The following is a 21,229-nucleotide window of genomic DNA, read 5'->3' on the forward strand; positions in this document are numbered from 1 at the left end:
ACTATGCATACACACCACCCGGACCCATTGAAGGAAACACTCACATTCATGTGTAAGAAAGCAGCGCGTCAGGGTTAAAATGCATCTTCAGATAGCGTGACCTCCTTTTTCTAGCGTCACACTTGAACAAGAAAGTGCTCGAGTCAGGGAAACATACTTTGAAGGGCTCGTGTGAAGCAGTGTCCCACCAAGAGATGCCTGGCCCTGCTAATGAATCATAGAAGTGTTTCAATGCTCTGCATTTATCAAACGTACACGTGGACAAGGTAAATCAGACCACACAACCGAAAGTCCGATATCTTTAGAGACAGAAAATATTTAGACATTTATTGTTGCTTCGCTCTCATAATCACTTCAAAATCAGCCACACGGCATCTCAATCTCTCCCTTTAATCTTTTGACACCCGGTTCTCTGCACCGGGAATCTGAATACAGAAGGGAGATGGCAGACTAGTACCCAGGCTAAGATGCTGGGCCGCAGTGCATCTGTGATTTATAATGCAGCAGCTAATGAGTGCAAGTCAAATTCTTGTGCATTAGATACAAATAAACATTGAAGAAAGCTAGCAAACAAGGCGCATCCAAGAAACCACGCCAACTAGAACTGCCAACTTAATGACATGACTAAACACAGCGCCCAAACTGGCTTGCTTGATGCTGTTCGCCTCCAGCAGCTCACTGGTCTGTAACCCTTCCCCCGATCCCTCCTTCGTTAGGTGAAACCCTTCTGAAGAAAAAGCTCTATGCAGCTTAGCAGGCTGTTTGTAGAGCGGCAAGTTCACCTACAAGGGGGCCTCTTAGCACTAATGACAGAAAACTGATATTTGTTATCAAACTCAATGGTGCTCATCACTTAACCATCCAGGCAAAGCTAAAACGCTGATGGCATAGGCAAAGAGGATTCGTGGTACCCGTGACAATTCGCTTCTGTAGAATGTTCTCCCGTAGCAGGCGCTAACATATATGGGCACAATATTTCGCCTTTAATTCGCTCATTTGGTCTTCATCCCACTTGTTCCCGTTTCGTTCTATTTCGGGGTCAGACGGCAGATGGCAGGCTTTCATCAGCCTGTAATGTTGTGCTGAACCACCAAAGGGCCGCTTTGGTGAGAGAAGCAACCTCGGCCGCTCGCTTCACGCTGTCCCCTTCGAAATAAAATCACCACGTGGAGTAAGGCAATTTCTTTCGCATTATTCTCGAAACTCCCTGTGCCACTTATCTGGGCTCCGCATCCTCGCGCTAATGCGAGGCTGGGGCATTGCACACAGTGACGAGATGTATATCTGTGAAACACGGGGGGGGGAGCGAAAGAGCGACGGGATAAACAGGGAGAGAGAGCGAGACGCAGATGTCTCCCTCACAAGCCGAACAAGGCCCTGGGTTAAAAGCAAATAAATAAACTAGCAAACTGCGATGAGATGGCAAAAAGGGAGCATGAAAACCGCGCAACCACTAGGCGAGGCCGGGTATTAAAAATAAATGAGTAAACTAGCAAGCTGAGAGGAGATGGACCGGAGGTTCGAGAACGTCACGCCTGTTGTGGGGCGAGACTTCGGTCTTCTGAAGCCCGTGCCAATGGGGTCGCTGACCCAGAGGAGCAGTGGTGACGCGGGGCTCTTATGCCCGAGGGAGAGCCCAGCGGAGGCTGCAGAAGTCTGGAGTGGCGCCAATGCAGTGAGTGGGGCTTAATTGTGGTGGCGGTGGGGGAAGGGGGTGTGTGTCTCTGTATGTGTGTATGTGTGTGTATGTGCGTGTGCGTGCATGTGTGCATGTGTGCGTGTGCGTGTGTTCTCGTGTGTGTGCGTCTCTGTGTGTGCACTCGTGTGTGTGCGTCTGCTTGCGTGTGCGAAGCGAAAGCAGGGGGGGTGTGGCTGTGTGTGTTGGAGGCTTTCAAGGGAGACAGGAGATGGTGAACGCGTGCGTGACCTGATCAGATTACAGCAGGCTGCGGGTGCCCATCTCCTGTCTCCTTGAAAGTAGATTTGCCGACAATAGGTCTTGCTGGGACATCACTTCACGATGCGTCGCAGGTGCGAGACCTAAAAAGTAATGCGGAGAGACGGTTCCCCTTGTGATGCTAAAGGCTTGTGATGTGTGCCCATTCACAAGGACCTTGGCTACTGGCAAGCAATACAGTAATCTGATCCACGAGAGGAATAGAGGTAGGAAGCCCATACGTAGCAACACACCAAAAATATAATCCCCTCTATGGAATCAAATGCTTTGGTGGCGTCTAAAAACATCGCAGCCAAAGGGAGGTCCGTTGAGACGTTATTCAAAACGGCAAAGAGCGTCCTCAGGTTGTGTGAGGTAGCTCTCCCGGGTAAAAAGCCTGATTGGTCAGGGAGAATCAGGTTCTCCATCAGCAAGCTCAACCGGATCGCTATCAATTTGGCCAGTATTTTGGCATGACAGTTAAGGAGTGAGAGCGGCCTATAAGAGTCGCATTGGTCAGGCGATTTCACCGGTTTCAATAGTGATATTATAAGAGCCTCCCTCATAGTAGCAGGCAGGTGACCTACTTCCAACGATTCCTCATGCACTTCCCTAAGGATAGGGGCCATCAAGTTTATGTATGTTTTGTAAAATTCGACTGGAATTCCATTTGTTCCTGTGGCTTTCCCAGATTGCATACTCATTGCGTCCCTTACTTCGTCTAATTCAAATGGCGCACATAGAAAGGCTCCTTGCACGTCGTTAAGCCAGCCCAATGCCACGTCATCTAGAAAGCCATCTAGATCTAGTTCAGTCAGTCTGTTTGTAGTATAGAGCTTTTTGTAATGGTTAAAAAAGGCATTAAGTACATTGGCCGTGTCTCTGCAAGCTACACCCTCTAGGTCCTCAACTTCTACTACATAATTAGAGCAGCTGGGTTGCTTCACCTTTTGCGCCAGTACCTTTCCAGGCCTATCTCCTTCTCCATAATTTCTGGCCACCCATTATTTACCCCAAAACGCGCTTCCCTTTGCGCTTCATCCATATACTCTGTAAGCTCATCTCTAAATGTAGCCTGTGTTGAGCCAGTTGGGCTCACGGCAAAGTCTGCTTCCAGCGCTTTAAGGTCCACCTCTAATTTCCGCAGGGTATTTTGTATATCCTTAAGAACTCCGGCTCCTTTGGAAATGCAGGTCCCCTGAATTGTGACCTTAAATGTCTCCCATATAATTTCACCACTATTCACAGAGTCTTTATTACAAGCAAAAAATCCTGTATCTCCTCCCGCAGCTCCTCCTGAAATACTGCGTCAAGTAGTATAGGGGCATGAAGTCGCCAAGGGCTCCGCGGTGTGTTAAAGTCAGAGGAAGAGAGTGTAAGCAACACTGGGGCATGATCATAGTAGGTTCTAGCTAGATGCTGTACTTTGGCTATCGCCGGAGCCACCCCTCAAGACACCAAATAGTAATCTAACCTTGCCCATGAATGTGCTGTAAAGTGCTAACCGTCCTGCGCATGAAGGGCATATCTCCAAGCCTCTATCAAATGATAGGCAGAAATGTTGTCCTGTACCACAGCCTGAGCCCTAGTGTAGTGGTATGGAGCAGGATGTGACCTATCCAGGCTTAGATTATATGTAACATTGAAGTCACGCCCCCAAATGACATGAGTAGAGTCTACTTTGAATATTTGAATATGAAGCTCCCACCAAGAGAAATGGCACCAGTTTTCTTATTAAAATCGCAGTACCCCGTGCATATGTGGAATAAGAGGAAAAGATTCTATGGTCTGCCCATTTACTTGCAAAGGAATTTGGTTTTTGATGTGCAAAGTGAATCTCCTGTATCATGGCTATGTGCACATTATGCCTATCCAAGTACCCCTTGGGGGGCATTTCTAGTTAGCAACACAGACCCTCCTCACCCCCCAAGCCCTCCGCTGCTGTGATACCCGGGCTCTTGGGTTGGGGGTTTGGGTAGGGGGGGGGGGGGGGGGGGGGAGTAGTGTGCCTGGAACACGTTGCTACTAGGTCAAATGGTCAGCATATAATCTCACACAAAGATCCTGCCACTGAGCTCATTATTACACAGCAGTCTACTGGAGGCCATATTGTATACCAGAATGGTGCTGTTGCCACAGTCTCATTGCGAATCTTCCTCAGCTCCTGTAGAGCAGGATTGTTGGGAAGCCCCCCGTGTCTCTGCCATTCTGATTCATGCGCTTCACTGTCCGAATGAAATCCTCCACCTGCTGCGGATTAGTGAAAAATTGCTGCTTCCCTTGATGTGTAACCCTGAGGCGTGCAGGGTACAACAGTGCATAATCTATTTGTGCCACTCGCAGTTTCTTCTCGACTATGAACTTGCACCTCTCCTCCTGTACAATGGGTGTAAAATCCAGGTATATGGAGAATGTGATTCAGTCATAGGACAAAGTCTGCTGATGTCTCGCTGCTCGAAGGGCTACGTCCCGATCTCGATAATTCAGCAATCTCGAGATGATGGGACGTGGAGGATTACCAAGTATGGGCGCGGCCCAAGTGACCTATGGGCCCGTTCCACTATGAACTGCGTGGAAAAGGATTCCGCACCAATGGTCGCTAGTAGCATCTTTTCAGCATACTCTTCCATCCTGCCAGTATTTGTCGATTCTGGAATTCCAATCAGGCGAATGTTATTGAGTCGGCTGCGAGCTTCCAAGTCCTCAGTCTTGCCTGCAATTATTTTCAAAAGTTCATCCATAGGAGTGAGCTGTGTTGCATGACTGGCGGTAATATCGTCATTATCAGATATGCGCCTCTGTTTCTTTAATACGTTCCTCATGCCCCCCCCAGCTTATGCGCTATTGCATCCATTCGCGATGACATTCTGTATACTTAATCCACCACCGTTGCAAATCCTTGCCGTACCTCGTGTAAGATACTGTGCACATCCGCAGCATGTGGGGTAGCTACCCTCGCTGGTCTCATCTCTATTTTCAGAGTCCCGGTCATCCTGTGCGGGCCTGTTAACTCTCCTCGCCGTCTCAAAGTTATTCTTGGCTATCTACTGTCAGGCTTCCCCATGTCGCCACCAGTGTGATGCCCCGAGCACTTGAAGCCTTGTTTTAGCCTTTAATCTCTCTTTCCACCTGCGAATGGTTCTGATCTAGCCGGTAAAATCAGGTGCAGGGCAATATAGAATATCTCCGCCACACAGAGATAGTATTCTCAGGCCCTTGGATGCAGTATCATGCCCTCCGCTCCCAAGGTTCGCAGTCGCTGTTTTCCCAAGCTGAGGTCCTGCCACCTGTGGGAGCCTTCTCTTTGCGGCCTCCACTGACCATCCACTGCCACGGGCCCGGTTGAGGGGGGGGGGGGGGGGGGGGGGAGGGAATCCTTATTCTCTGTCCCAGTCCTGCAGTGTTAGCAGTCCATGTCATCAATTATTGTCCATAGTATCGTTACACCCCCCCAAAGCATCCACAGCAGCTCCCACCAGGGCTCCATTCGGGCCGTCGTCCCCAAGATGGAGTTCGGTCTTCCTCTCAAAATGACGCCTTGGAAAGATTCTCAGTTTCACTATGCCGTCTGCAGCGTGACGCGCAGTGCATCAGCGATGAAAACTGCCCCCGTATTCTTCTCTGGGTCACCGCCTTGATTTATCGCGCTTATCTGCACTGCCTGCCACCAAAGTGTATTAAGGCTCTCGGGATACGACTTACTCAAGCATCGCATCAGAGGCCCATTTGCACACAGTCATCCCGCTTGTGATGTTCGAGACTGTGGGTTAGCAGTCTAGTTAGCCGCGCACACAGGCGTGCGCATACGCGGGCGTAGTACGTCACGCGGAGGACTATAAAACAAAGAGGGCATGGCCGGCTAGTCTGTCCGGACCACGCGGAAAGCTAAACTGGTGTCCCAAGTCGGTGCTGCTGCAGCGCTCACCCCATCATGCGCATGCAGCCTCGAGACTTGACAATGGCGACGAGGGTCTAAGGACCCATGCTGTGCCCCGTTCGCTACACCCAGCCTGCCCTCCGGAGGTGCGAAAACGCTCGACCGGCAGCCCGGCCCCCATGCGCAGCAGGACCGGACCGAGCAGCCCGCCCGCGCCTGGAGCCAGCTGACGACGGCGATCGCGGACAGTTGTCCCCACGGATGTTACCGTGGGACAAGAAGGCAGCCGAAAGGCGTGGTGTGGCCCGAGTGGCGGAGTTGGCGCCCTGACCTGATGAGCAGTGGTAAGAGCGCCACCCCCAGGGTTGCGACCAGAAGCTGAGGCCCTCGGTCATAACACGACCACAGGAGCAGGTCATTGCCAGGGCGTGAGGCCCCAGAATCGCCGGCCCGGTTGCACGCACACGGCAAGGATTGCCCAGCAGCGAGGCAGAGCCATGGTGGAACCGCAATAAGCCGGAACAGTGGCAAGATCGCCCCTAGCCACACGCTAGGCCGCTCCATGTGCCAACAAGGCGGCCATTCCCCCCATAGAGCCATTTGTAGTGGACGGCGCCCCTGCATCCCTGGCGCCGCGCTGGAAGGACTGGACGGAACGCCTACAGTTCTACTTTGAAGGTGCAGGCACGGCGAGGGAACGCCGCAGGGCGCTACTCCATCTGGGAGGGAAAGATATCCACAGGATTTACAAGACCCTAGTGGAAGCCACACCAAAAACCTACATCACGCTCCTCAATGTGCTCAACGCACATTTCGAACCAATGGCCAGCTAAGATTATGAACGGTTCATATTCAGGCAAGCCAGACAGGAGGCAGAAGAATCGCTTGATGCGTTCCATGGCAGGCTAAAAGAACTCACCAGCACCTGTGGGTTTTGTGATGAGCAAGAGGAGATACGAGGCCAAATAATACAAGGGTGCTACTCGTCAAACCTGAGAGTGAAGATCCTTCAAGAGGACAGAAAACCGCTAGCAGAAATCCTGAAGTTAGGACGCTCCAAAGAGCTGTCGCAAGCGAGAGCGTCACACATGGAGGCAGTTCTCCATAGGCCAGTCAAAGCAGAACAGGTCAACACGGCCGAACAGGTAAATGTCGCCCGGCCGAAATCACGCCAATTCAAAGGAAGAAAGCCGCAGGAAAGGCGCAAAGAATGTGGATACTGCAGAGGCCAGCCCCACCGCGCTCAAGATTGCCCAGCGCGCGGGAAAAGATGCAGCTCGTGTGGATGGATGAACCACTTTGCAGCGGTATGCAGATCCACGAAGTCGAAGAATGAGGCAGCCCACGCCATCAGAGAGTCCAGACAGTGAAGACATGGACGATTATTCCAACAACTACCCGGTCCACTACGTTTTCGCCATTGACCAACTGCAGAGAAAGAAAAGGTGTCTCCCAAAGTGTCGCATAAGAATACACCAACAGGAAGTAAGAGCCACGATCGACACTGGAGCCTCGATTGAGCTTATGGCGGCAAACGTGTATAACCAACTGCGGGAAAAAACGACTTTGAAAACAGCAAAGATCCGGGTGTTCGCATACGGACAGAAGACCCCAATTCCGCTAATCGGGTGCTTCCAAACGGAACTACAACACCAGGACCGGAAAGTCCCGACGACTGTCTACGTCATTAAAGAGGGCAGTGGCATGCTCATCAGCGGGCAGAGGAGCTCGACACGATACTAGAAGAGTTCGAAGACACGTTCCGAGGGATCGGATGCCTCAAAGGGAAGGTGGTGTCACTCCACATTGATCAATCTATTCAACCTGTCGCTCTCAGGCATCGAAGAATAGCATTCCACCTCAGGAAGAAAGTGGAGGAAGAACTAGAGGCCCTCGAACGACAGGGCATCATTGAAAAAGTCAGTGGGCCCACCCTGTGGGTGTCTCCAATCGTGGTGGCGCGCAAGCCCAAGCAACCAGGCCATGTCCGCATCTGTGTGGACATGCGCCTACCCAACGTGGCGGTCAAGGGGGAACGGCATTTAACCCCCACCATCGATGACATTCTAGGAGAATTGAACGGAGCAAAGTGGTTCTCCAAGATGGGTCGCCGATCGGGCTATCACCAGCTGCCCCTTAACCCAGACTCCCGCTACATAACCACTTTCTCCACCCACATAGGCCTCAGACTGTATCGACGTCTCAATTTCGGCATCTCCAGCGCGGCGGAAGTCTTCCAGAACACCATCAGAGGTTCTAAGCGGGCTCCCAGGAGTCCTGAACGTCAGCGACTATCTGCTAATATATGCGAACTCCGTCGAAGAACACCACCAAAGGCTGAGAGGCGTGCTGCGGAGAATCAAAGACTCAGGCCTGACCCTGCACCACGAGAAATGCCAATTTCTCCAAAACAAGATCAGTTTTTTTGGCTACACCTTCTCGGACCAAGGAATCTCCCCAGACCCAGACAAGGTGAGAGATGTGCAAGCAGCCCCAGCCCCTTCCAACATGTCGGAGGTACGAAGCTTCCTGGGCATGGTAAATTTCTGCGGGAGATTTATCCTGGACTTATCCAACCTCACCAGGCCACTCCGGGAACTCACCAAGTCCACCACCCCCTGGCAGTGGGGGGAAGAACAGGACACCGCCTTCCGGAACACCAAAGCCGCACTGTCGGCAGATAAGACCCTATCATACTTTGACCCGGCGAAGCCTACCAACATAGCCGTGGATGCCAGCCCTTACGGCCTAGGAGCCGTGCTGACACAGCGCCAAGGAGAAGATGACTGGGCACCCATTGTTTACACCAGTCGGTCCTTAACCGAAACAGAACAACGATACTCCCAGATCGAGAGAGAGGCGATTGCGATCCATTGGGCCTGCAGACATTTCCATGTCTACGTATACGGACACCCGTTTACAGTATCCACAGACCACAAGCCTCTGATCCCACTATTCCGAGGGTCCGTGTCCAAACCGCCATCCGGAATAGAGAAATGGATCCTACAGCTACAAGAATACAACTACCAACTAGAATACAAGCCGGGAGCGACAAACCCAGCGGATTACCTCTCGAGGCATCCCCGAGCTGCAACCAGCAAAGAAAAGGAGGATGCAGAGGAAACTGAGGAATATGTGAAAGTCGTGCTGGGATAGATCAAGGCCCCTACCGATGAGCCTGGAAATGATCATTGAAGCAACTCGCAGCGATGAAGTCCTCCAACTGGTGGTGAGCGCCTTACAAGCCAACAACTGGAGAGCCGTTCAAGCTTCACTAAGCAAAAGGACGCCGCAGGCTAGAAGCTCATTGAAAACATTTCTGAAGGTGAAAGAAGAACTGTCAGTCGACAGCCAAGGGTGCCTATTGAGAGGACCACGGATCGTGATGCCTAAAAGCCTAACCCAGCAAGCAATCGAGTTAGCTCACCTCGGACACCAGGGCATAGTGAAGACAAAGAGCAGGCTCCGAGCAAAAGTGTGGTTCCCGGACATGGACACCAGAGTGGAACTAGCCGTCAGAGAGTGCCAATGGTGCCAAGCCGCTGGGCAACCGGAACGTCCACCCCCGGTCCTCACCGAAGACAACCCGCAGAGACCGTGGGAACGCGTCAGTGCGGACTTCGGACACCTTCCAGATGGAAGATATATGCTTGTCATCATAGACTACTTCACCAAATACCCGGAGGTGGAAATCGTAACAACTCTCACTGCCAAGGAAGTCATTGCAAAGTTTGAGAAGGCAATTGCCACGCATGGCATCTTCGAGTGTGTCAAGACGGATAACGGACCGCCATTTCATGGACAAGAATTTGCAGAATACCTCAAAGAGTGGGGAATCCATCACCGGAAAGTGACCCCCCGCTGGCCTCAAGCCAACGGGGAGGTAGAGAGGTTCATGCGCACACTGAACAAAGTCATCCGAATCGCCCATGCAGAGGAGGCCCCCTTGGAGAGAGAAATTTACACATTCCTGAGGGAATATCGGCTCACACCACATCGCACCACGGAAGCAGCCCCAGGCCCCTCTGCGATGGGGAGGATAGTCAGACACAATTCCCAACCACCATACCTGGACCCCGAACAGCACAGACTCACGAAAGACTATCCAACCGGAGACAGACAAATGACTATGCCAGCTTCGGACGAAGGGCCAAAGAACCGTCAATCCGAGAAAGAGACCAGGTATACGTGAAGGACCGATATCCAGGGAGCAAATTCAGACTCCCATTTGAACCTCGACCATGGACAGTCATGCGCCGCACAGGCACCATGGTGACAGCTCAACGGGGGATGGAAACGGTCACATGCAACATCTCTTTCTTCAAGAAGGCTTCCCCAAGCTCTCCAGGTCTCCAAGGCCAAGAACCACCCAGTCAACCCGAGGGACCAAGCAGTCCAAGAGGAGGTGAATAGGACACCCGGTGCGAGGACTCGGCGGCGAGCCCCCTTGCCACTGCGACGCCGAGAATCAGCAGCCCCCGGATGATCCCTGGGGTGCCAGAGAACCACCTCAAGAGACCCCACGGAGGGTACTCTCCCGAGGAGAAGCAGCGGGATATGGGCTGAGAAGAAATCCGGCTCCGTCTTCACAACTGGCAGACTTTGCCGTAGGGTGATCACAGACTTTCTACCCACCAGACTGGTAACAGGCCGGATGGCCCAGTATCATTTTCTTACTACCATAACCCCCAATGACTTTTATGTATTTTGTTTTGTTTAAATAAAGGTTGAAAGGAATGTAATGTTCGAGACTGCGAGTTAGCAGTCTAGTTAGCAGTCTAGTTAGCCGCGCACACAGGCATGCGCATACGCGGGCGTAGTACGTCACGCGGAGGACTATAAAATAAAGAGGGCGTGGCCGGCTAGTCAGTCCGGACCAAGGGGAAAGCTAAACTGGTGTCCCGAGTCTCTGTGCTGCTGCAGCGCTCACCCCAACATGCCCATGCGGCCTCGAGACTTGACACCACTCCCTTCGCGCCAGTAATGCAGAGTGCGATTATCCCATTTGCAGTCCCCTTACCCCTGCACCCCTCTCAGCAGTAGGGTCGCGCTGTCTCGCCACCAAACGTTCCAACTCCGGCTTTATTCAGGCCTCTCACCGTCCGATCAAAGCGCTGAGTGTAGCAGCCGCCTTCTTTTCAAACGCCGCGCTCAATCTCCTACCGTGGTGAAGGGCCTCCTGGTATGTTGCACCTGGCAGATCCAGTGCGGACGAACCCACGACTGAGTACAGGCGGCAGCCACGGTCTCACCTCTCCTCTTCCGCCGCTCCACTGCCCCACCCAGCTCCGGCAGTATCCTCGTCCCGAATCTCCCCGATCTTCGCACCGGAGGGGGAGGTTAGTTAGTTCTCAGTTATGGCAGAATTGTAGCAGGTTTTCAATCCATTTGACAGAATAAATGAAGGATATTTGTTCCAGACGGCAGGAGCCTCACATAGGGAGGCCATTCTGCGTGTGCGCCCTCTAGCGCCCCCCACATTTTTCTTTCAAACTTACATTTATTTTGGCGCAGTCACCTTAGAAAGCATGATGCAAGACTTGGTTACTACAGAATCCCCTCTGAATCTTAGTCGTGCACCTCTTAGCAGAACTCCACACCTACTGTTCAGGTGCTCTGTTTCTTCACAGGCTTCCTAGATAATGGTTTGGTTGTTAAGAGGGAGGCCACAACTCTTTCCACTGTTAATGAGGTCTCTCTGCTGTCAATCGTCTGGAAAAGAGCAAACCCCATAACTTTATTTTGTAACCACCACTGGACGCTCTGCAAAGTATCTACAAGCTCCTATCTGATCTTGGTAAACTCCAGGCAGTGAACAAGTTTCCTCTACTGGTTTTGCTACCCAATCATCCCTTTTGCAATCGGGTCTCCCAATTTCCAGGCATCATAGAGTGAGCCCTCTTGATTTGAGAGGATGGGGGTGAAATGGGAGCTACAGGTTGCTCAGGTTCAGTGGAAAAGAACATTTCTTCTAAACCTGCATCATGCGCTCTGCAAGGATTCCGGTGAGCCATGTATTAATCAAGGATTCACTCAGACCTGAAATGGAGCTGTACCAGAGATGAAGACATAGCTACACAGTAGTTCCACAAGCTCCAACCTTAAGATGCGCTTTCAACATTTAATACTTTAGTTTAAATGTGTTTGTTAGTGATATTTTGTGTATTGATAGAATCTGTTCAGCAGTTCTGAATCTGGGAATATGATATGTCAAACAGTGTGCTTTATGCAAACACTAGCTTAGAGGGTTATTCTAGCCCACCCTTTAACAAACTGCATTCTGAACAGTCACTGCAAAGTCTGGCAGGAAGAAAGATGGCCGAAATCCCACTAAAGGCAGAACATGTCTCCCACGGAGCCTTCAGGAGGAAACTCCAGGCTGGGACAGACTGGGATAGGAAAAGCAGCCCTGGCAAACTAGCCAGTGGGGGGAGGAGGGTTCCTGGTCGGACCACTCCTACTGTGCTTTCGTTACAAGGGGACGATTTTGCCCCAGTAACCAAAACAGCCCCCACTGGTTGGAAAACAGACCCCACTGGTTGGAAAACAGCCCCCACTGGTTGGAAAACAGCCCCCACTGGTTGGAAAACAGCCCCCACTGGTTGGTAAACAGACCCCACTGGTTGGTAAACAGACCCCACCCTTCTGGCCCAATGGGAAAATGTCCAGTGGCCGCTATGGCCAGTCTGCCTCCTACTCCAGGCCCAAGGGCCATATACGGAGTGTTCTATTGATACAGCACAGATCTGAGGGAACACCCTGCTGCGTGAATACATCTTGACCCACCAATAGGAGCAGAAGCCACTCATGATCAGCAAGATACCAAATGTGGAGTTTATCTGCCCTGGTGATCAAGGAACCCAGCAGGAGATGGACCATCATGGATAGCTCATCAAGAACTAGCCAATGTTAGTTACAGGTGTGCTAGACAGAGGACATGGGATCCCACACTGCCCTTATTACAGTACTCAAAGACCTCCATGTTGTCTCTATTAGAACCAGGACTGACCGGCCGTGAAAGAAGAGGAAAGGGTCGTCCAGACAGATGGCGCACAGCTCCACAATGTCAACGTGGGTGCTGGCACTGGTCTACCAAAGGCCTCTGATCGTCACGTCATCCCTGTGACCTCCACTGCCCAAAGACAATGCTTCAATCACTACTGTGAGCCTTGGGTAGAGCAGGCAATATGCCAAGTTGCAGGTCAAGTGGACCTCTGCTTTCCATCCCCAAAATTCTCAAGCTGCCTCCTGCTATAAGCGGATGTTGTCCAGAAAGTAATCTCAGTGGTGGAGCCATTGAAGGCAGAGGCTCCACTGCAGAGCCCACATGAGGCTCCAGCAGAAGGTACAAGGCCAGGGGAACAAGTAGTGTCAGAACCATATGGACTCAAGGCATGAGCCTGAAACCTCAGATATCAGCCCAAATACCCCAGACTCGTTGCAGAAGCAGGAAGGTCTTAAAATCCACTGTGACCTGTGCAGAGGATTACTTTCGTAGGGTCTATTCTGGACAAAGGAGTTTAAGCTCACCGATTGAGAACCCCAAGATGGACAGCAGCAAAATGTTTTTCCCAAGGGATCAGAGACAAAATGAAGCAAGCCTGCAATAAGCAGTCAATAGTCAAGATAGAGAAATACATTTATTTTTGTCTGCAAAGATGGGTCACATTCACAAATATTACTTTTGTGAACACTGGGGTTTTGGGGGATTAGGATGGGTGGAAACGTAAGGCAGAAGGGCAGGATGGTGAACTAGAGATGTTCTGACCCCACAACAAGCTTCAGAATAAGACCTGTGGGAACGCAGAATCAACACATGAAAGTTCAAGGTAGAGGCCAATCTTCGTACAAGTTGGAGGGGGCAGTACATTTTCTGCCTGTCTAATAATTTTCATTGTAGCTAATGTATTCAAACTAGAACCAAAAATAGCTTCTAGCCTCTGAAATTACTAGCACTGAAGCAAGGGAACAGTAGGAGAAACCTTTAAAACTACAGGCTGTACTTTGATTATTTCAAAGTAATAAATTGACTGGACGCTGGTTGAAGCTGCCTCTGGAACAAAGACGAGAATCTCTGCAGAGTACCAAACTGGCACCTCTGGGGGCAGAGGTGTGGGCTACGTACTATGGCAACAAAGGTACTGAGGTGTGGCCTGGTGTTGGCTGTGGTCAGTTGGTGCCAGTCAAGGCTATGCCAGTGGACGTCCAACTGGAAGCCACAACCTATCCATGGGGCACAAAGGCAAACCCAAGGGACCAGTAACTGTCAGACAACTGCAGCATCCTCAATATGCTCTGAAGTGGATGATAGCCCAGGATATTCAGGACCTATAACTTCAATCCCAGAATTGTGTCGGAAGTGGACAACACTGGTGAAGTCTGTGTGTGGCGCCTTTGAATACATTAGGGAGCATTTGGTCTTAGAGTTGTGTTTGAAGCTAAGTTACCAAAGAAATATTGTGGGGGGTTCGGAAACTGAAATCCCTCGCCACCTCTTCCCTCCAACACCCAACCAAAAACAAAAACATCCTGTGGGGTTTTGGGTAAGAGGGAGTGGGGAGGGCAGGGGGAAATGGGGTGTTTGACATCCCCGCACAGTAAAAAAATAAAATAAAAATTGGGGAAAAGTTGGTGAAAAGCTTCAAAGCTTCAAATCTGAATTTACAGGTGGGCAGAAAAGCAACTATCTACTGCACGCAGGTGGTGGCTAGAAGCATTGCACGCTAGCGCCTTAATACATTATTCTGGAAGTGAGATCGAGTCGCCATCGAGTTCGATGTCCCAACCAACTGGCATGCAGAAGCTACTCCGCCTGGGAGGATTCAAAAGGTGAATAAATTGTTATTAGAAGTACCCATTAGAATATGCTTGATCAACAGGCCCCAGAAAGTCAAGAAGATACTAAACGAGAACAGGAAGTGTGTATTTAGTCCCACACATCCATGAACATCTGACTGGAGCAGCAGCTCACGTCCTGTGTCTAGTTCCATGCCTCAGACACAGATTAAGACCGCAGAAAAATTAAAGAAACAATACAAGGATTGCAACTGGTGTACTTTCCCAGAATTAACTTTGACTTTATTCAAATAGTAAGAGGCCCTTTGAGCTTTTAGATGTCGCGTTTGCTTTGAGAAGAACCGTTCAGATTTATTTTTTAGACCTGTTTAAGGCAATAAACAATTGATTCAAATATCAGTTTTGGCTTGAAAGTTCTATTGTGTAAAATAATGTAATTTTTTTTAACGCAGTGATTAAACTATTGCATTTGTTTTTTCGTGGTATAAAAAAGCAAGCTAAAGTTGAAATGTTACTTTTCGGTACCCAAAACTGATAAAGTTATTGGCAAGTTTTCCTATTTGCTCAGATGCTCATATTAAAGAACAAAAACTACCTTTTTATCAAATTGCACTAAAATCAAGAATGGAGAATAATATATAAAAGGCTTACAGCCTGATTCATCAAAGACCCGTTTTGAGAGTCTTTAATAGCGATTCATAAGGAATCGCTATTACAGGCTCGCAAAACAAGATTCATGTAGGAATCGCAAAATAAAATGCGATTCCTACATATTCCTTATTTGCGATTAGCAAATTGCTAATCGCAAATCAGGAATAACTCCCCATTCATTCCTATGGGCCAAAAGGCCCATAGGAATGAATGGGGAGTATTCTATATTTGCGATTAGCAATTTGCTAATCGCAAATAAGATACCGATTTAAAGGGTGCCATGGGTGTCCAAAGGACACTCTAGCACCCCTTAAATGCAAATTTAAACAGGTGTTGCGCACATACATGTGCAAAGGACATGTGTGTTTGCAACATGCAATTTAGAAAAATGCTTTTAAAAGCATTTTTCTAAGTTTGCTATTTACCACGAGGTTTGACCTTGCGGTAAATAGCTGGCCGAAATTGCGAATTCGCAATTTAAAAATGGATGATGAATTGCATTTAAGGAATCTCAAATAGAGATCCCTTAAATGTAATTCTTCGCAAAATAGCGAAATCACCATTACCGATTTTTGCATTTGGGATGATGAATCCCAAATGCAAAAATCGCACTCGCAAAGGGCCAGATTCTGAGAATCTGGCCCTTTGCGAGCGCATATCAGCTTGATGAATCAGGCTGTTACTCTTCCAATTAAGACCAAACAAATACTCATACGGGTAACGATGATAGTACAATAACCAATGACAAAAAGTAAAACAATTGGGTGGTTTTTCAGGCATTCCATGATACAGCCTCCTCCAGCACCTACCCTAGGTCAGAGGTTCATTTCCAGTGCATACCTGAACCTCTGCAGCGAGTTGGTCATTGGGCTGAAGAAGGGCGAGAAGCTTGGACTGGGAGACATGGGCCCGAAGTGCATCCGAACCATCTTGGGGGTCATGGGGCGCGAGGGGGTGCTGATGTTGGGAGACATTGGTCTGAAAGGCGTCTGAGACATGTAACCTGGGGACTGAAAAGAGAATAATTTAAGAGTGTAAACAATGTAAAATGTCAATACAAATAAACTCACATGTCCCCATAACATTATATAGCAAGCGCTATATAAATGCAAACCCTTCCCTCTTCGATCCCTCCACTATCCTTTTCAATCTACATAACAGACTAACGTGTCCACCCCTCAAATTATTTTCATATTTCCCTATACTAATTCAACACTAATCCTTTTTGGGTTCGGGAGTACCGTACTATTTACCAAATAAGCACTTCGTCATCTGGTGCGGGGTAGTAAGCGATATATATATGCAGTTAAAAATTATACTAGTTGCTAGACGTGACATTGCTAATTTTTCCATTGTCAGTTAACTGGTGGTCAGCGTGAAATAAAAGCACGGGCTTAAAAAACTAACTTCTGCAACAAAAATGATGCATCTCCCATGGCCCTTCCCTGAGGAGGAAGGCTCTCCAATGGCTTTCTACGATGGGCCCGATTCCACAGTAATACCACAGAAAAAAATGAAGCCATAATAGAACAAGTATTCAGTTTTAAAAATACACACAATAAATGCCCCATGCTATAAAAATGGTTAAAAAAAACAAAGCTTTGAACTAATAATGACAATAACGCCGCACCCCAAAAATATTATTTGAATACAGCAGGGTGAAAGAAGGCGAGCGGAGAACCCTTTGCCACATTCTGTATAAAATAGGGAACATTGTGTGATGAACAGAAAAGGTGGGGGTGAACCACCAGAACTATAAACGCAACATGAAAAAAAATTGTTTTGCAATTCTGTTCTTTAAGTAAAGCAGAAATTATTATATCTATTTTCTTTTTTTATATTTAATTATTTTGGATAGGGTGTTCTTGTTTGCCTACCTAGACTGCAATTGTGTACCCCCTAAATATGTGGGGTGGTGGAGGGGATTAAAAAAAGACAAAAGAAAAAAGGATCCTTTTAATATTCATATGTTAATATCTGATACAAAAGGTCAGAAAATGTATATCCACCTATAAAGATTGTATTATAGAATATCTTTTTAAGATCGGTGCAAAAATAAACACTTTCCTCTCCCCTGTATAGAATTAATCAAAGACCATTTTCCTAACAAGCCACTGTGGTCTCTGAAGCCTTCGTTAGAGCCACAGAATAGATTTTAATATGCTTCTGGTACACACAGGGGTATACAAATAAAAAATATATACAAAAAGTAAGTAATACCCTATTTACATCCACATTTATAATGTTCACATTTTAATACTTCTGTCAGAAAACAGTGGTCGGCTGTGGGGGATTCCCGTGCTAGTCCTGGCATTTTGAAGAATCCTAGACATACAAATGAGAATGAATCTCATCGGTATATAGATGGGCTTCCATTTCCTTCTTGGATGACAGACCAGTGATTCGTAATTTCGACCCAGAACCCGCAACGTGGATGTCGGTATTCGACTGAAGCGAGATGTTGAGAATGAGTCACAGCCGAAACGTGGCATCAACAATAAGAATTCACCCAAGAATGATCAGATCTGCATTATTTGTTGTGCAGATGTGATATACACTACACTGCATGTACTACTGTGTCAAGAGTTTATGAATTCCAGTTAGTAAGTAACAAAAAGTGGCTGCCTGAGCGAGGAGGGGCCGCAGAACTCTTGGCTACCACACTAGACTCATGGTGCACACACCCATATCCACAACTCCCACAGTTCTCTTCCCAAAACAGCCAAATGCATATTGACTCCCGATGTACTATACAGTCATTCTTTTGTGCGTATACTAATTATGAATGAGTAATTTTATGGTTTTCCAAACACTATATGAACAAAACACCAACCAGTGACAGCAATAGTGGTTTATATCCATCCAAAATTCACTTCATTCTTCAGCAGATTACAGCATAAGATTCTATTCCATAGTTACGTTAAGGCAACATATCCACACTTACCTTTCTATTCAGTCCAATAAGGTGGATAACTGTGGACTTCAGAATGTTAAACAGAAAACTGTTCCACCCTTGGGAATCCATTTTTTTTCTGTATGTACGCACATTCCCCAAGGGATATCCTGTCAACCAGTATCTTATACAAGCAATCCATCTGCAATGAGGCCAAGATTATGCATCTCTAGTATACCACACGCTTGTCTTTCTCCTATTTTGCTCAGAGAGAGACCCTACATCTGACTCAGTCCCCCTCTGGTTCCATGCCAAAATCAACTATTAGCTAGAGGCAAAGTTCTATTCTATTCAGGTGTTTCTGTATAGCACACAGCTATCCTACCAGGCCACCAAGCACTAAAGACGACATCTGCCAGTTCACTAGATTTACAAAAGTGAGAGGACTAAAATAGGAGTTTCCTAAAACTGGATTCAGATTGGTTCATTCTGAAGACGGCGGGGAGTTTGTTCCAAAGTTTAGGGGCTAAGTGAGCAAAAGAACAACCCCTCCACCTGGTCTTGTTAACCCTAGGGACGGACAGAAACCTTAGATTCCTGGATCACAGAGACCTCCGGGGAATGTAAGTGGGAGTAGTCGCTGTATGAGAAGTAAGCTTCTCCCATGCACAGCCCGATGGGAGAGAGACAGTGCAATAAAGTGGATTCTTTTCGGCAATGGAAGCCAGTGCAGGACTGCTAAATCCGATGCAGCCAACTGGCATTTGGGGATTTTATTTTAGTAGAATCCAAGCTGCTGAGTGCAGGACAACTTCTAGTCTATCACAGACTGGGGCTTCCCAGATAAAGGGAGATTCAATAATCTATGCAGGAGTAAATCAGTCCCTGCATAAGCACTCTCCTTGAGAAGGGTGGTAGCCAGTGTAGCAATTTTCTTAACCCCTAAAGCGCTGCCGTCAGCCAACGGTCATCGCGAGCACTACCTTGCCAGTGCTGCGCATGACCGTTGGCCGACGGGCCAGCGCTCGTTATTCGAACGTTCAGCACTGGGTGCTGAACGTTCGACGCAGCTAAGAGGTTAAAGTTCTCAGAATGCCAAAGCAGGTCCCAGCAAGTTCCCTGGCCTGGGTTTCCATGGAGAATTTATCAACCCAGAAGCCCAGGTTTTTGACTGCTGGAAAGGGTTGGAGAAGTTTCATTAAGATGGTCTGGCCATGGACGGTTGTTTTCAACAACTAGTACTTCGGGCTTTTCACCATTCAGTTTTAAGCTCCTTTTAGACACCTAGGCGGTTACCTGTTTTAGACAGGAGTTCAGTTAGTTGGAGGTTTTACCCATTTCTGTCATGAGAGATAGGACAATCTGAGTGTCATCTGCATAAGACCCAAGTGCGAGGCCGTGTGATCACAATCTACGCTAAAGGAAGCACATATAGATTAAATAATGTGGGGCTATGGGAGGAGCCCTTTGGGACCGCACATTTTAAGGTATGACTGGCAAAGAAAAGGGCTTTGTCGCAGACCTGGAAGCTCCAACTTTCCAGGAAGCCTACTAGGCACTTTAGTGAAGCCCTGGAGATTCTGGCTTCCTCCATTCTCTGACTAAGGACAGGATGTAAAACGTGTCCAAGGCTAAGGCCTAGCAGTACTATTGCTGCTGAGCAACCTTGGTCCAGGATTGAGCAGAGTTCCTCTGCGGCTGCTAGCAGGGCAGTCTCGATACTGTTGTCTAGTTTAAAGCCTGTTTAGGTGGGATGGAGAATCCCTTGAGTTTTTAAATAGCTGGAGAGGTGTTTATTCACATTTTTCTTATATTTTGCTCGCTAACTAAAGTAAGGATCATTAGCCTATTCTTTTCTGCAAGCAGAGGGTCGTCTGTGGGCTTTTTCAGTAAGGGTTTCACAATAGCGTGTTTCAATGCGGGGGCATTGCCACTATCCAAGGAATGATTGAAAAGGTGCAGTAAGATGCACAGGAATGCATTGCCCCGTTTCCTCAGGATGCCCGCGGTAGGGGGGGGTTGGAACCTGCGTGTGGGGTCGGACTAGGGTCTGGGTTTTTTGGGAAGGAGCAAAAGGATTTTGTTTAATTTGTTGGAGAAGAAATTACCAAACCTATCACAGCGCGCTTCCAATGGTGGAGTGCAGAGGGTCTGTAGAGCTTGTGGGTGGTTTCATGAGGCTATTCACCACCTTACACAATTCCTCGGACGAGTTGCTGGCGTTTTCTATCTTTGCACTAAAATGCGAGAGTCAGCCGGTCTTACAGCATGTTGATATTTTTTCGTTGCTTTCCTGGAGATATCTTTACTAAGTTCATCATATTGCATTTGTGTGAAACAGAGGAGAACACCACGACAAAATGGTTTATTTCTCTATAAAACAAATGTTTCACATTATATGAAAGTGAGCATGCAGTCGTTGATTAATAAACTCCACAGAATATTTAAATATAATCATTCAAGGTTGCTCCTATTTTAAGGGAAGCGGTGAAGAAATCATGATCATGCTTTGTCTGAATTGCCTCGGTTGGAGTTTTCCAGTTCATAGAGCAGTACCTGTAGCACCCTAGGTATCACTCAGCAGTTATACTATAGCACACTAAAAGGGTGAACGGTGCAGCATGCTGCAAAGGATTTGACATTTGAACATTCTCCTGAGTACACTTCTAGACCGGCTGAAAGAATGGTGACTTCACAGTAGCAAAGGTGTCATCCATCATAAAATAGTATGTGTTGGCGTGTATGGTGGCTTTAGGATAATGCCAAATTAGAGGAACAGTCTACATAGAGAAGAAACCGCCAGAGACCCTAATTGTGCTTAGTGAAGAAACCGAGCATGAATAAGGAGAATGGCAAGAACCAAACTCACCCTGGAAGAGGTGTGGCACAGCGGCCAGGGCAACTGACGCCGGACCCTGGGGATCACGGTTAGATCCCAGGCACCAGTGGCAGGGGTCTGCCCAGCACCATGTGACTCTGGGAAGTAGCTTGCTTAATCTTCCAGACGGCCCTAAGCGCCGGGAAACCTACTGGTAGCTGTGCGATTCACAAACACAGGATTATTATTATCCTGAAG

General features: G+C 48.2%; 1 protein-coding gene across 4 annotated transcripts in view; it reads right to left on the minus strand.

Annotated features, from left to right (window-relative positions):
- The window catches only part of PATL2 (PAT1 homolog 2), a 392,378-nt gene that overhangs the window by 153,483 nt on the left and 217,666 nt on the right, over window positions 1-21,229 (minus strand). For all 4 annotated transcript variants that reach the window (XM_086933507.1, XM_086933508.1, XM_086933506.1 and 1 more), the window contains one exon: window positions 16,101-16,270. In XM_086933507.1, the coding sequence (XP_086789633.1) occupies window positions 16,101-16,270 (170 nt within the window). The remainder of the gene's footprint in view (window positions 1-16,100; window positions 16,271-21,229) is intronic.

This window comes from Lissotriton vulgaris, chromosome 8 (assembly GCF_964263255.1).
Source record: "Lissotriton vulgaris chromosome 8, aLisVul1.2, whole genome shotgun sequence".
In the NCBI taxonomy this organism is placed as follows: domain Eukaryota; kingdom Metazoa; phylum Chordata; class Amphibia; order Caudata; family Salamandridae; genus Lissotriton; species Lissotriton vulgaris.